Raw genomic sequence first — 15,427 nt, 5'->3', positions numbered from 1 at the left:
CACTAACTCACCCACGCCCACGGCCGTACCTGATTAGCGCTTCACACAGTTGCACTTTTCCCGACACCCCCGTGAGGAAAGCTACCAGACATGGCATTACTCCGAAAGAAGGGCCAGTCGGGGTTGTGCTTTTGGCGGCGGACTGCTGTTCTCTCACGCGATATCGTGAGATGCGATGACGATGGATGAGCCTCCGCGGATGTAGATCTGGAGATGTGTCATGCATGGGGTTCGGGCTGTGCATTTGTGCTTTGTTTGGGCTTGCGAGAGATTGATGACGGCATTGGGAGGAAGGTGTTTTCGTCGGGTTGTTGATGAGGATTGGGGTGAAGACGCCGAGGTCTATCGCAGTGCTGCGTGATGGGACGACTCTGGACATTGTGGTTGCAGGTGAGTTGCTGCGTTGCGATGCGGCATGCCGTGAAGGTAAGCTTCGCTAGAATGTGCAGAGCTCTTCAAGGCAGCGACGTCTTGGACCTTCTTTCCTTCTACCACAGCTTGCGATGCTTGGACGACGGAGACCAGTCTTGCTGCAAAATTGTTCATTTTCCTCTCGTCGAACAAGAGTGTTCGGACGTGGAAGACGTTTGCAATTGCTCTGCAGTCTCTCTTTTGCGGTGCAGGAACTGTGCCACGCAAGATGAGGGCCCGGGTGGACGTTGCCACCCCATATTCGCAGAGGCAGCGCCAGCATCATAATGAGCGAAGAAGATGAGAATCTCGTCGCGCGATGGCTCTCTGACGATCTCCTGCCGACTACATCGCTGAGGGCGAAGCACAGCGGATGCCGGTCAAGATGGTAAGAACCTGTGTCTGAGAGCTCACTCATGTAGCACTGAGCAGAGCACCCGCACGAGCATTGAGCAAGCTGAGCTCGACTGCATCTCTCGATTCCGGCCCTCGGCAACAACCTGAAGCTCATCTGATTCATGTTCTCCCGCTCAAGAGATCCAGAACGAACAACTCATGTTTCTAGATATGCACCTGGAGCCACTCAAACCGACCTTCGCACGAACCGCACACCAACAGAGAATGGATCACCATCGGTAGAACCGTGTGCCAGCACCGGAGAATTGAAGTTGTGCAAATTTGTGTACAATTTGCAAAACGGTCGGTCGCTTCTGCTTGAGTCAGTGTTTTGCGACGAGTCGTCTTCATACAGCCCCTGCAGGTCCGGATTTAGCTACTGAGCTATGGCGAATCCTCCACGAGGCGTATAGCAACGTCGGCAGCATTCTTGCAATAATACGCGATGCACAGGTTGCGAGACGAAGAGCAGTGCACCTCACCGACCACAACACACGAAAGTAACAACTTCAAAGCAAAATTCAAAGACTTGGCAAAGGAAGGCATTTGGTTGTTCTCTCCACAACTCTGCGAAGAAGTCTATGCATACCATTTCTTGCCGTTCGCAGTTCCACGTGCAGTTCGGATATATACCTGAAACCCCAAGAAAAAAGCTTCTTGCCGCGAGCACTTGCATGCAATGCATGAAAATACGACCAGATCAAACAGTAGTCTTGCCCACGAATTACTCCATTCGGAAAGCCATGGCCTGGGCAAGCATCGAGTCAGGCAAGTCGCACCAGTTCAAACAGGAGTCGCACCGCAATTCTGGCCGGAATGGGACACGACTAGGACCTCATGGTATTTGCGGACATGTTTGGCGTCGCTGTAAGAGGATTGAGGACGGAGGCGAGATGCAAGCCATCGCCGCCGCCACTCACTGCTGCTGACTTCGAGCTCAACGGTCAATGGGCTATAGCTCAGGCCGTGGTATGGAGATATATAACAGGTGAGTTGATGCCGCTGTTGGACACTTTCGTTCTCATCCCATTCAGCAACATCAGTCGAGCAGACTTACATTCGTTCTCAGTTATCTTGCGTCGACTCAATCAATTTCGATTCTACTTCACTTTCGACTTCAAACTTTCAGCCAAGATGCAGTACAAGTACACTTTCATCCAGCTTGCGCTGGCAACCAGCGTTCTCGCTGCCCCTACGCCTGTTGCAGAGCCAACCTTCGGCCATGGATACGGCAGCGGATACGGTGGTGGATACGGTGGCGGTAGCGTCGGTGGCAAGGGTGAGTGGTCATTCTTGTCGAAAGACAAAGTGTGGAACATGATAACTGACTAAGAGCAGGCGGAATCAACGCTGGAGTTGGCGTCAACCTTGGAGGCTTGGGTGGCCTCGGTATGATTGACATGCTCTCGTCTCCGATAGTTCGCAACTGACAGATTCTAGGTGCCGGTCTTGGTCTTGGGCTGGGAGGCAAGGGCGGTGTAGGGGCCAACGTCAATATCGGTGCTTCATTGGGGTCTATCATCGGCGGTCTGCTGGGCGGCATTCGAGGAGGCGGTTACGCCGGAGGGAACGTAGGCGGTGGTGGCTATGGATCCGGAAATGTGGGTGGTGGTGGCTACGCGGGCGGAAATGTCGGCGGAGGTGCGGGCGCTGGTGGATATGCTGGTGCCGGAGGGAAGGGAGGAGCTGGTGTGGGCGGCAGTGTAGGAGGTGGAACTGGCGGAAGCATTGGAGGCGGTGCTGGCGCGGGCGGCAGTGTCGGAGGAGGAGCTGGTGCTGGCGCAGGTGGCAAGCCTCCTAGCTACGGCGGCAGCCAAGGCGGCAACGGGGGCAACACCGAAACGAGCCCTACTCCAGGCGAAGACGACGGTGATGACAAGAACGACGGTTCTGACGACGGAAGCCCCCAGCCACCACCATCGTACGGCTCCAACCCACCAAAGACAAGCCCAAGCGCACCAAAGGGCTACTAGATCACGAACTTGACGGACAACCTGTAATATAATGTAGCTGAAAAGCATGACAATCCTTTGTACAACCTCAATAAATTTGATGAACGAACCTGACTTCTATATGTACTGTTTCTACCACACTTCTATGCTTTATGAACGCCGGTCTCTTCAACGTACACAACATTACGTTCCTTCTCTCCCGACTTATCGTCAATGCTGATATCAATATCCCGTTGATACACAGCAACCTCATCAACATCTCCAAAGATGGCCGCAACTTCTTCGAGTGGCTTGCCCTTGGTATCTGGGAAGCAGAACCACATGATAACACTGCCGATAGTTCCAGGAATGATGAAGCACAAGTAGAACTTCCAGCCGATGGTCTCGAAAGCGGTTGGAGCAGCCTGCAACCACATGATGTTCATCAGCGAAATCATGGCTACGCCAGCTGACATGCCTTTGGCACGCAGATGACTTGGCCAGATTTCTGAAATGTAGGTAAATTGAAGTCCATCGAGACACCAGTCGTAGGGGATCTCGAAGCTGAAGAGCATTGCCACAGCTGCCTGGAGAGCAGCAGAGTTGTTTGATGGGACGAATTCGGCAATGAGAGCCGCTTCGATGATGAGGGTGACCATACAGCCAAACACTCCGATGGCGAGGAACTTGGCTCGGTTGAAGTGATCGACCAAGAGGGAAGCCATAGCATTGAGGCCCACAGCCAATGTGAGCCAGGCTGCAGGGTACAACAATTGCTTGGTCTCAGAGAAACCGAGATTTCTGTAGAGTGTGGGGCCGTAGTTGTTGATGACGAGCACGCCGGAGCATTGAATGAAACCGGTAGTGCCGATCGTCAACCACAAACGCTTGCGAAGAGATGGTTTGCGGAAGATGTGCATCCAGCTGTCGTCGAGAGTGCGGTCAAGTGTGAGCTGTTTCTGGATTTGAACATACTCTGCTCGAGCAAAGGAGTGTGAAGGGTCTGATGGGTCGTCGTGTAGACGGAAGAGAATGTTCTTCGCTTCCTCGCCCCGGTCTTTCATGCACAACCAACGGGCTGCATCGATGTTAGCTTGGACAGAGCGATCTGAAACGGAGAACCTACGACTCTCGGGTACCCAGTACAGTCCACTGAGCAACATCAGTGGCCAGACGCACTGGAACAGAATCGGGACACGCCAGGTCCAGTTTCCGCCTTCTTTCCAGTGAAAGAAGCCGAAGCCAATCCACGCTTGGATGAAGTAACCGAACACGAGTGAAATGGCGTGCACGTTGACCAGAGCACCTCGCAAGTAGGGAGGTACCACTTCGGACATCCAGATTGGCACGGCAGCGAGGATCATGAAGGCGCTGGCTCCGGCGATAAAACGGAAGATCAGAAATACAATGATGTGGGTGCTTCCTGCCAGTGCGGCACCCGAAATCAGAGCAAGCAAGGCACTCTGTTTGACGTTAGCTCATGTCGGGAAGATTGCCTTGACCGACGTACCACTCCCAAGCCAGCCTTTCTGCCCCATCTATCAGTGAAGAGAGGAAGTGTTAGAGTGCCGATGACACCTCCGGCTTGAAACAGGCCATTGGTAGCCGCGATGAGTTGGGTGCCATTGGGACGAGTTGCGAGCTGGAAGTATGCTATAAAGGTTGGTTGACCTGTCGCAAGTCAGCTTGGTCCGTAATAACAGTAAGGTGGCGGAGGACGGACCAAGAGTTGAGCCAATGATACTGGCAGTGTAACCATACACCATGCTGCCGATAGAAACAAAGAGCAGCATCCATATGTTGTAGGCATTGAGCTTCCTATTGCTACCCTCCTCTCCAGTGGAGAAGATACGTGAGACCCAACCCATGATGGTAGTCCGTTGATGTAGGAGAGATTTAAAAATTGAGATATCAGACACCTTCCCTCGAGAAGGCCAGGAGTCACTATCTTATAGTGAGCTGTCTTTCAGTGACAGATAGCAACCCGGCAATCGTCGTGCGGAGATCTCGGTAATATTTCAATACGAGGAGGTCGTCGCAAGAAAAGTCAAGCATTTGTGCATGTGTAGCGAAGCCTCGCGCCAGCCGCGTGGCATGCTTGCATGCTCAGACAAGGCCAGCAGGAAGACAGTCGCCAATGGCGGCCAGTACTTGCCTGGAGGTCTCTTTGAATTTGGCCAATGGCACGGCCTGCGGGCATTTCACCGCAGCAGGCGAGACCATGTGGTAGCTGCACATGCAGGCGTTAGGTGCTTCGACCCCGCGAGGTGGCGCTTGAATGTGTACCCCGGCTCTTGGGTTGAGGATTGAAGCTTCTCGATTGTACTTTTTGCTCTGGCTCCAAGGGCGAGCAGTTCATGAAGGTGTATTTTAGCATTCTTCCACTGCCAAAGTAGAAGTCTTCCTCAGCGTTGAGCGCTGTATTGAGGACCTGAATAGAGACTGCCTGTGAGAGTATCCCCCAGAATTGAGTCGTACAGTCGAGTCGCTAGCAGCGTGTCGAAAAGCCTACAGATCAGCCACATCCAAGATTAGGGATAAGTTTAGGCGACGGCATATGATCTCGAACGGCTTGAACCCTTTTGGCGACCGAACAATGAAGTACGCGCAATCTCACGAGGCACGTCTGCTTCATGTTTGCAGATCGTCTGCCGACAGTCCGTTCTCCATAATCAACAGAACTGCCATCAGAATACATTGGCGTCTGCAGCTCACACTGCCGGAAGTCTGTCAATTTGTTTGCGATAGCTTCCCGGGCGATGGAGTCTTCTCACGGCAATAATTCTGTTGGAGCGGGGTGCGTGGAATGGTGGCGCTCTTCCTCGACTATAATCACTTATCAGTATGACTAGCATTGCAATGACACGGCAGTTGCTGAGAGGTGCGATTGATACTGGACGCGGGCTCAAGGCATCTCAGGTTGGTCTCTGTCGTCTTGAGCGGTTAGTGCTCTGGACAGCGTCCGAAATCGAAGCAGCGACGAAGGTGTTCCCTTGGCACTCGGTGAAAAGTCGGCTATTGAAAAATTTTGCTATATATTGTAACGAAAATAACATGGAAACACCATCCAACCAATGACCACGGCGGTTGTATAGTGTAGCGGTCATCACATCGGATTCTGATTCATCAGAATATTCCGGGAACCCGTGAGTAAACTCGCAACTATTGGTTTCTGAACATCATCTAACGTGTGATTAGCGGTTCGGTACGTTTCATTCAGCTCCAAGTCATAAGCCCGCAGTGCCTAATAGCAATGCAGATTCCGGGTACGACCTTAAGCGATCATCCTTTTTGCCAAGATGATGAATAAATTTTGCCCTGCGAAGCCAACTTCTCTGCTTACAAGCGAGCAGGCAAGAGGGTCTTTTTGGCAATGCAATGCCTGGTACTCAGTACATTGTAACCGAATCTAGCTCAGTTTCATTCGAACATGTTATTTTTGCGGGCTTTAAATTTTTGCTTGTGGACTGGACTGCTCAAGCCTCCTTCGAACAACATGCTTTTGAGCAAATGTAACAAGTCCATCTCGTGAACATCTCTCGTGAGTGGAGAAGCATATTTGCTGATACAGCAGATTCATATACCAAAAACAGTGCAGCCATGCTCGGATGGCGAGAACTCGCTGCCACTCTGACAATTCGACAATTACTGCTTCTTGGAAGCTTCGTGCAAATCCTCGAGAAAACCCCACTGACCCTTCTCCTTCCAGCCTTTTGCCATCCAATCATTAGCCTCAGCTGGCAAGTATTCCAGCACATTGAACAGACTCTGGTCGTGCGCAGCAATAACGAAAACCTCCGGTTTCGCATCAAATTCCTGAATAGCTGTAATGGTATTTCGGGCAGCTTGGACGTCTATCGCTATGGAAGTACCATTCTCATGTTCGACGATGGTCTGGAATGGAACCTGATCGAAAGTCGACTCGAAATTTCCGAATGCAGCATGATATCTTTGCGGGACATCTGCTGCCTTGGATGCCGGGTGGATCGGCTGAAGCGCGGACGCAGTGCATGTACATGTGTGCAGAGCCACGGAATCTGGCAGTGGTGCTCCAACGTGCGGTCTCAGCTGCGAAGTGTGGTGGAAAGAATCTGCAGCCATGTAGATGAAGCTGTCGCTCGTTGTTCGTGCGAGAGCATTCATATGTCCAATGGCATGACCAGGAGCGAGCAAGAAGTAAAAGCTTCCATCGCCAAAGTAGTCAAGTGCTTTGAGATTACCAATCTTGAGATTGAAGTCTTCAGTCTTCAGCTCTTTGACTTCTCGTCCGGCAAATTCCCGGGCTAGAATCGGAGAGCTCTCAACATCTGGCCATCCTGGGAAGTAAGCCTCCTTGACACCAGGACCCACGATCAATTCTGTCGTAGATGGAAACATTGACGGCCTTCCGACGTGATCGAGATGTGAATGACTATCAATCCGCGTCAGCGAAAATGCGACAACAGTCACGGAAGAAAAAACATTTACCTCCATATCACGCCCTCGATACTATTCAGGTCCACGCCTCCTTCGATCAGGATATCGTTCACATATTTCTTCGACTCCATCATGCCATCCTCGCCTTTCATCGCTTGGATCCGGTGATATACATTAGGAGGAAAGTCTTTCTCCAGATCGACTGGAATTCCAAGATCAAACACTAGCTTTCGCTCTGTTCCGTGTCCGTTCGTGTGTGTGATTAGGAAGGAGTACGCGGGTGCGCGCAACTTGTCCAACCCCGGGATTGCAGGACCAGTGAACAGGCTCAGTGGAATCGAAGATCGCATTGTTGTGTCAATGATAGAGACCTTGACAGTCGAGGTCGACTGTGGGATCTCCCACGTAGCTTTGGACGCCATGATCAAAAATTGCGTGCTGTGTATCCGCTGCAAGTTTTGGGCGCTGGTGGTCGTCCGACAAAGTTTGATGCTCGTGCCTACAGGACCATGACGACGATCCCTTTATGCGCAAGTGCCATAGTGGAACTTTGTGGCAAGAGAGGACCCACACATTTGTCAGCAGGTACAAGCGAGGACAACGACTGCCCTGTTTGAGAACGTCTATCTAGCTCTGTTGCCAGCGGGAGGAGGCAGTCGCTACTGTATACAAAGATTTGCTTGGTCAGCATCAGCGTCACCTCAATTGATCACTGTCAAAAGTATTATTGGTTCTCTGTCACCTGTCGAGACACGGATTGGCATTATCATCATCTTCAGTGTCCGCGTCTGTCGTGCCCTCCTCGTGCATGCAAGCACTCTGCAGGCCAGTCGGTCTCGGTCATGTCTTTCACCCTCAGAGGGCCGTCGACGTAGCGGCAACTGTGCTGCATCGACGATAGTGCAACAGATCCTGGGTATCAGCACGGCCATGCGCCACAAGAGAGAAGAATACTCGTTGCCTGTCAAAATGCACTCGAGACTCAAACAAAATCTGCCGAGTAAGAGAAGCCTCGGAACTCCTCTTGCATAGCTTGCGACAGCACTGCGGGGTATATGTTAGCTTGTCTTCGTTGTGATGAGTGTTCGAATCTCAACTTACCACTCTGTACCGGCGTCAGGACTGGAGTAACACTAGTAAACTCCGAATCGAAATTGCTGGTATCCGCTCTGCTCTTCACAGTTGGGAGGAAAGGTGCAGGGACCCGCTTGTAGTAGACATCTTCCCAATTGACGTTCCTAAAGAAGGCATGGGACATGATCTCCTGGGCATCGGTAGGTCCAGAGCCAAGTCGCAGTTCCGGCTCTCGTGTCAAGAGCTTTTGAAGTATCGAGACACTGTCTCTTGGCATATGAATCGGGTAAAGCGGTTCGTCGGCCAGAATTGCGTCGTAGATTTCGTCTTCATCCTCGCCGCGGAACGGCGATTGCTGGAGGAGCATTTGATAGATGAGGACACCAAATGCCCACCAATCCACAGCACGACCGTATTTCTTGTCCAGAAGAATCTCAGGAGCCATAAATTCCGGTGTACCGCAGAATGTGCTTGTCGTTGAGCCATACCACATATCTTCCTTGCACAGACCGTAATCTGCGATCTTGATGTGCCCATCAAGAGTAAGCAGAATGTTGTCCAGCTTCAGATCACGGTAGATGACGCCGTTCTCGTGGAAATACTTCAGCGCCAGGCAAACCTCTGCGGCATAGAATTGTGCTCTTTTCGTGCCAAACTGTCCACGTTGGATGTGCAACATCAAATCTCCTCCACTAATGTATTCCATGACGAAGTAGATGCGAGTTTCCGTCTGGAAACAGGCGTGCAGATTCAACAAGAACGGGTGGCGTTCCTTGTTCGCAATCAAGAACACACGCTTTTCCGAGCGCGTGCTTTCCACTTCGTCATTTTCGATGATGAACTCCTTCTTTAGTACTTTAATGGCATAAAGCTGTTTCGTCGTCTTCGTCTCTGCGAGCATGACCTTTCCAAAGTTACCCTTGCCCAGAACAGCGAGGAAGTTGAAGTGATCGAGACCAATACGACGTCCAGTACCTGCGGTGTTGGCAGGAGGAGCTGGCTTGCGCTGTTCGACCACTGGCTCGGTAACTGAAACATTCGGAGCCGGCACTGCAGCCGGCGATTGCGGTCGTCCTTGAGCAGTCGCGGGTGGCGGGCCCTGTGACATTGGTTGTGGAGGATAATTCTTGGCCGGTGGCTGAGGCGGCGGCGACACCGTTTGCTGGTAAGGAGGTCCAGAAGAATATCCAGCCACAGCAGCATAGTCAGCAGGATTGTACGTGGACTGCTGCTGCCCAGGCTGAGGCGCAATCCGCTTGCTCTCTGCGTAGCCATCGGCGTATCCACCCGACCCTCGTTGCTGCTGAGTATATGGATCTGTCGTTCCTCGGTCGTACGGTGGACGGTCGTTGCCGGAAGTTCGCTTGCCAGCCAAAGCAACGGAAGCTGCTGCTGCGGCTGCTGCGGCAGAAGATTGTGAAGACTGTGTGCGATGAGCAGGAGGGCGATGGCCAGATTCTGGGGATGAAGGTGTCTGCCCACTACCCATCGCAGCTTTGCCAGCGTCCGCAGCGCCAGGAGGCGGTCCGAAGGAGGAGGTTCGTGGCGGTTGCTCATACGAGTCGGACATGCGGTCTTTGCCGTACGAGAACCGGTCTTGTAGCCTGTCTTGCTCTTTCTGCGAGACTTGGTCCTGATGTCCAGGCGCAAGCGCATAGCTTGAAGATTGTGGCGGCGGCGTGGGTCGACCGCTTGTTTGTACGCCAGGAGGCCTCAGCTTTGTGCTGTTGGCGAGCATACGGCTGTTCTTCGTCTTCTTCAATTCAGCCAGAATCTGATTGGCACTTTCCATGCTCATGCCGCAGAAGTCCGGCACAAAGTGTACGCAATTCGCGTGACTCGTGAGCTTGCACTCAGTGCACCTTCTCGCCTGCCGCCTTCCTATAGGTAGCATATATCCGCAATGGCAGCACCAGTTGGCGCCCATGTTCGAGAAGGCATCAAAGCGATGTGGAATGCGGTGATTGATCTTCTCCTCATCCGGATCAGTCTCGGCGTTGGACTTGCTGATACACTTGGTGACCACTTTCTGGTAACATTTCTGGTGGCATGTGTACTTGCAATCAGCGCATTGCATGCCGGCGGTATACTTCAAAAAGTCGCCGCACAGCGCGCATCGCATGATGTTGTAGAATGTTTGCACAATGAACTTGTGGCCGTATTGCTCCACGATGTCTTCCTTCTTTTGACGGACAGCGCCCTTACGATTGAGACCAACATCGAATGGACGGCGGTCCTTGACCTGCTTGATGAAGCTGAGGGTCAAGTGAATCTTGCCGACGGGCTCGAGTGTGAACCAGGCATCAATGTAGACCGGTCCAGTCTGAGGTGCAAGTCCAGAACCGGCTGGACCGCCAGCCGCAGCAGCAATTGATCCACCACCAGGCGCGTTCATCCCATGAGATGAATTCGGCGGTGGCGAGAATTGCATGTCAGGTCTTGCCAGCGAGCCGTCCATCTGGTCAGCAGTCTTCCAGCCTGCCTGGTTGAATTCTGTCTCGATTCGTTTCCTTCGAATCTCATCGACAAGATCAGATAAGCGAATCCAGAGAAGGCCAATGGGTATGGGATGGTCACCACTTGATTTGTCGTACACCGTAAATTCGATCTCGTTGGCCTTGTCTACATCGAACTCGTGATTTTCGTCGGTCCATCGATCAGTCTTGGTCGCCTTCGTTCTGCCCTTGAGCACGTCTTCCACCTTCATAACGACAAAGGTATCCGGGCCTCTACTAAATCGTCCAGAAGCGGCGTGATCCACATTGTCGATGGCGTGGATCCTGACAGACATGTGGCCGGTGAGAGGTTTCCGCTGGCTGGGCGTGTCCAAACTATCGTCGTCGGCAGCATCGGCGCCATTCTCGACGTCAACATGCAGGTCCTCATATCTCCGTAGTGCTCTCGTCAACAACTGAATCTTTTGGTTGCTCTCCATTCTTCGGAGCTCTGCCTCACCCCTACTCTTGCGATCGCCTTCCATCTGATACAGCTTGACCATCTTCTCGATACCATCTTTATATTGCTTCTCCACGGAAAGCTTGAATTCGAGCTGGGACAACATGAGCTGTATGCGGGGACCTAGGTGGGGTGTTTCGTATTTAATGAGATCTGCCAATGTTAGTCGCTTTCGCATCAGCCCGCGTCGTCGCCTTACCAAGCTTGCTGTAGTTAGGGCGTGCTCGCGGAGTCCTCTCGCCGGGTCCAGGCGGGGCATAAGGCGCTCGCGGGGGCATGAGGCCGGGAGCTCCGCCCATGCTGTATCCACCCGGGCCTGGGTCGCCGTAGTCTGCACCTCCGCCGTAGCCTTGCTCGTTCCTGTATCCTGAGCCTGTTGAGTCTCCGCGGCCATGAGAAGGACCCTGTGAGCCGCCATTTCCTGAGACCGAGAGATTGCTCATGCTCGACCCAATGTTACGATCGCGCAAATCATTGAGCTTCTGCTCAAAGTATTGAATGTTTCGCCTGGCCTCTCTGATCTCCGAATCTGCCTTTGACACGACCTGGGCATTGCCTGTGGCCTGTCGCATCTGCGTGGCCGCCTGGATCAGCTTCTTCTCGCGCTCGATCCGGCGGTAGATCTCTTGCGTGGCCGCGCCATCTTCCATGGCTGCGGTGGGTGAAGCCCGAATCGGGCGGGCGGGTGGGCTGCTGCCTCCCGGGAGGTATCGACTCGTATATCTGGAGGTTTTGGTGGTGCTGCACAGCGGCTGAAGTCGAGATGTCGGCTGTCAGGCAACGGCACGTGCAGCTCGAGAGGATGTGGCCCGGCTGTCCGAGGGAAGGCTCGCGGCTCAGCTGTCGCCGGGCTGCAGGGCAGGCGGGTGTGTGTTTGCAGTGTGGAAGTAGAACAAACGCGCAGCCAGGCGGGCGTGACGCGGCGGCGGGTTGGCGGCGGGAGGTGCCTGTGCTGTGGTGTGCCAGGTGAGGTGGGAGAAACAGGACAGAAATGCGACCCCTCGTGGAAGCTTCTTCCCAGCGCGCAGGACCACAATCAGGCCGGCCGCACCAGATGAGGTCGTCGGTCGGCGGGGTTCGGCACGGCAGGCACAATGGCACAGGTGCAATAGGTATAGAGCAATGCGAATTGTTGCTGATGGCACGAGATAATGTGCTCCCAAGCCTGCCCGCGCTTCGTCCGTGCCCTCAGAATACGTCAACTGATCAGCGTGTCAATAATGCGCAGCCACGCACTAGTGGCAATGGCCTGTTCTCTCCTTTTGCCTGCATGAACTGTCGATAAGTGCAGTAGAGAGCGTGAGAGGACAAAGGAAGTGCTCCGGCGCTGCGGACGATGGAGCGGCGCGGCAAGAGTGGAAGAGCAGTGGAAGGACGAGCAGAGGAGAGACAATGCGAGCGTGGGGCAAATTTCTGCTGGTAAACAAACTTGCTGCCCAACAGACTATCCCATCACGTAGATGAAATGTGGTGACACCGCCACGATCAAGTCTGCGACTGCAGCGCGCAGACCACCTATCATCGCTGCGTTTCAGGCGGGCTGCTACACAGCTACAGCATGGCGTTGAAACACGATTTGCCATGGCTGCCAGGAATTCGGCGGCATCTGGCAGGTTTATTCAGACGTGGTTGAGAATCGTGCGGTTGTGGCGTTTGGCACATTCCCACATGTCGTTGCCGTGAATCTGTGGTCTATACAGTACATGTTCCCAACACGGGCCGGAGTGATGCAGAGAATGCTATTCTGGACAACTCTGCTGAAGAAGATGCTCAGACTGGACAATGCCGCCGCCGATCGTTTTAGCTCCGCTCGGAGCGGCCGTGTCTTATTGTGGAGAAATACGAATCATCATGCTAAGTACCACCTTCCACTGCTTGACCAGAGGCCAGTCGTCGAAACACTCAGGCTGCCTTTGGGGTCCATTATGTCAACGCCAGTCACGTCCTCACCTAGATCAAGCTCGCTCAACACCAAGCATATTTCATATTTTCCACCCAGTCAACATCTTTCCAGTTCCCGTCGTACCATCGTAGGCTCGGTATGCTCTCTGACTGGCGTTCCATTACCGAGACATCTTCATCAATCTGTTTGGCAGCGGCTAATGCAAGGCTGGTGGGATTCCACAACATGACCTCTTTCATCCCCCATCGCTCGGCTTCTGTCTGTGCAACGGCCAATATCTTCGCAATTGACTGTCTGATCTCTGCGACCTTGCTAGATTCCAGACCTGGTAATTGCTTCCGCCCTTCGACAGCAGCGTTTATGGCATCAACGCCTTCCGTGGTGGCCGGGGACAGATCCGCTCCAAGCTGATCGTCTTCTATCACAAGACGTAGGATGTGCAAGGTGTTTGGATCGTGGCCCTGAGGATCCGCCCATACGCGTGTCCAATAAGCCCAAACAGAGCCAACACGGGCACCTCTGACAGTAGGCGATTTTTTGAGCAGTTCTTTGGAAACAAAGTCTTCTCGAGCGTGATGCCAGGCTACAGTTCGCTGATCTGGAAGGATCGAGACAGTCGTCCGGCCGTTGCTGCCGCGTGCCTGGAGACGGCTGCGCATCAGTTTTTCGTCGATCATGCACGCTTCCGCTAGGTCTTGGCTCTTGAGAAGCTGCACCCCCGCACCTAATGGCTGCTCGCGTGCTGGGAGAGTGATGTGAAGTGACGCATATGGGTGCCATCCTCTTGCGGCGTAAAACTGCTTCCCGATGTCTGACCAGAGAGCACTAAAGACGTGCTGCTTGTCATTGTCCACTTTCCAGTTCCTCAACTTGTCGCCCAGCTCCGCCATCATTCTGCCAGCGTACCCTCTGCCCCGATATTCCGGTAGACAAAAGACGGAGCACACGCCGTGGCAGATTGCATCGTCCACCCTGCCGTTCTTCGAGACCAACGCTCGCTTCTTGATTGTTTCACAGCCGGTGAGAACGTGGCGATCTGCAGCGGAGCCTGGCTGCCAAACCAGTACCCACGTGGTGAGACCGCCATCTCCTGTGAGTTCTTGGTTTGCCAGGTGTTGCTCGCGAAGCAAGTACGGCTCGAGCTCGAGCGCAGCTTTCCATTCGATGCTGTTCGCGCGGGAGAGTTCTTCGATTTCAGCTGGGGTGGCCGTGGTGAGATAGATCTCGGAGGAGTCCTTCGGCGGGAGGCCAATGCTGCCCATGATGTGCTGTATTTGTCTAGGTGAGGTGGTCAAGGTTGAATCGTGCGTTACTGAGGATCAAGAATGAAACGTGCAGGGCGCAAGAGGAGAGATAGATATGGAACCTAATGAAGCGTGCTACCGGCCGAAGATGCGCCCTTCGTCGTAGACATCGCCAATACCTGCGGTTAGGGGACGAGGTCGACGAGCACCTGCCGGATCGCGAGCGCGCTTGATCCGGCGTACGAGGCAGTCGCATGCTCTTATGTTATAGCCCGAACATAAGCGGCCAGAGGGTTTGCGGTGTGCCCAGTGCATCCTGGATGTGCATGTGGTCGGGAGGGCATGATGTGGTTGGTTTGCAGGAGCGCGCTCATCGTCTGGAACCGCACCGCACCGCACTGTCCCTGTCCATGTCGTGACTCCGAACACGCCGCCAACACGCCGATCAGCGGCGCCCGCGATAACATGGACGATGCGAGATCCACCACGCGTCTTCCCATTCTGCAATATCTCGTCAATGCTTGCCATTGCTGTGCGACCATGCCAAGCAGGCGACGAGGGCGGCTATCTGGCGGTCGTGATGGGCGAGCGTGCAGAGTACCTTGCAGTGAGACCGGCTGCCCACAGAAGTTCAAGCTCTGCTCTCTCATCTCCGCCTGGAACCTCATCTCCTTGCAGCATGCTGCCTGCCCTCGAACCAGCGCGAAAGCCGCCGTCGCAGCGCTGCACATGTCTCGCGAAGGTGAGGTGAGAGATGCGCCTGCCTTCACTTGCTCTGCGCGCGCTTTCCTTCGCCGGTGAAGGGCGCGCGAGGCTGCCATCCAACACTTGACCACGGCCACTTCCTGGGACTGCCTCCAAACTTTGTCAACAGCCGTACCATCTCGCTCCTCGACCACCAGTCGCTGTCATTGCAACCATTGCTGGCGCCCTCGTTTACATCCATACAGCAGCACGAGCCAAGCTCGAAAGCTCGACTTCACCTTCGTTCTAGTAACAGCTCAACTCGGCGCCACAGCAACGCTCGCACATTGCTCAAACATATCGGCGAGCCCCGACGTCCAGTGCTGTGGCTCATTCCAGCGCGCAGATCACAC

General features: G+C 53.7%; 5 protein-coding genes across 5 annotated transcripts; 1 reads left to right on the top strand and 4 right to left on the bottom strand.

The window, feature by feature from the left end:
- Positions 1-1,941: 1,941 nt before the first annotated feature.
- CKM354_000515300 (uncharacterized protein) lies at positions 1,942-2,780 on the top strand (the record flags this gene model as incomplete). The annotated part of the gene is made up of 3 exons (XM_044800416.1): positions 1,942-2,086; positions 2,146-2,196; positions 2,248-2,780. 3 exons carry the CDS (start codon positions 1,942-1,944, stop codon positions 2,778-2,780), a joined length of 729 nt encoding a protein of 242 aa, XP_044656351.1.
- Positions 2,781-2,902: 122 nt separating this feature from the next.
- On the bottom strand, positions 2,903-4,606 carry CKM354_000515200 (uncharacterized protein; the record flags this gene model as incomplete). Its single annotated transcript, XM_044800415.1, has 4 exons — positions 2,903-3,816; positions 3,865-4,201; positions 4,249-4,409; positions 4,462-4,606. The coding sequence occupies 4 exons, from the start codon at positions 4,604-4,606 to the stop codon at positions 2,903-2,905; spliced, it is 1,557 nt and encodes a 518-aa protein (XP_044656350.1).
- A 1,777-nt stretch (positions 4,607-6,383) lies between these two features.
- On the bottom strand, positions 6,384-7,576 carry CKM354_000515100 (uncharacterized protein; the record flags this gene model as incomplete). The annotated part of the gene is made up of 2 exons (XM_044800414.1): positions 6,384-7,149; positions 7,206-7,576. The coding sequence occupies 2 exons, from the start codon at positions 7,574-7,576 to the stop codon at positions 6,384-6,386; spliced, it is 1,137 nt and encodes a 378-aa protein (XP_044656349.1).
- A 560-nt stretch (positions 7,577-8,136) lies between these two features.
- CKM354_000515000 (protein kinase C) lies at positions 8,137-11,833 on the bottom strand (the record flags this gene model as incomplete). Its single annotated transcript, XM_044800413.1, has 3 exons — positions 8,137-8,198; positions 8,256-11,336; positions 11,383-11,833. The coding sequence occupies 3 exons, from the start codon at positions 11,831-11,833 to the stop codon at positions 8,137-8,139; spliced, it is 3,594 nt and encodes a 1,197-aa protein (XP_044656348.1).
- A 1,315-nt stretch (positions 11,834-13,148) lies between these two features.
- On the bottom strand, positions 13,149-14,348 carry CKM354_000514900 (uncharacterized protein; the record flags this gene model as incomplete). Its single annotated transcript, XM_044800412.1, has 1 exon — positions 13,149-14,348. One exon carries the CDS (start codon positions 14,346-14,348, stop codon positions 13,149-13,151), a length of 1,200 nt encoding a protein of 399 aa, XP_044656347.1.
- Positions 14,349-15,427: the final 1,079 nt, after the last annotated feature.

This window comes from Cercospora kikuchii (assembly GCF_019650295.1).
Source record: "Cercospora kikuchii DNA, contig_00003, whole genome shotgun sequence".
NCBI lineage: Eukaryota > Fungi > Ascomycota > Dothideomycetes > Mycosphaerellales > Mycosphaerellaceae > Cercospora > Cercospora kikuchii.
Note: the sequence above shows the minus strand (reverse complement) of the source record. Positions and strands in the feature narration are given on the sequence as shown.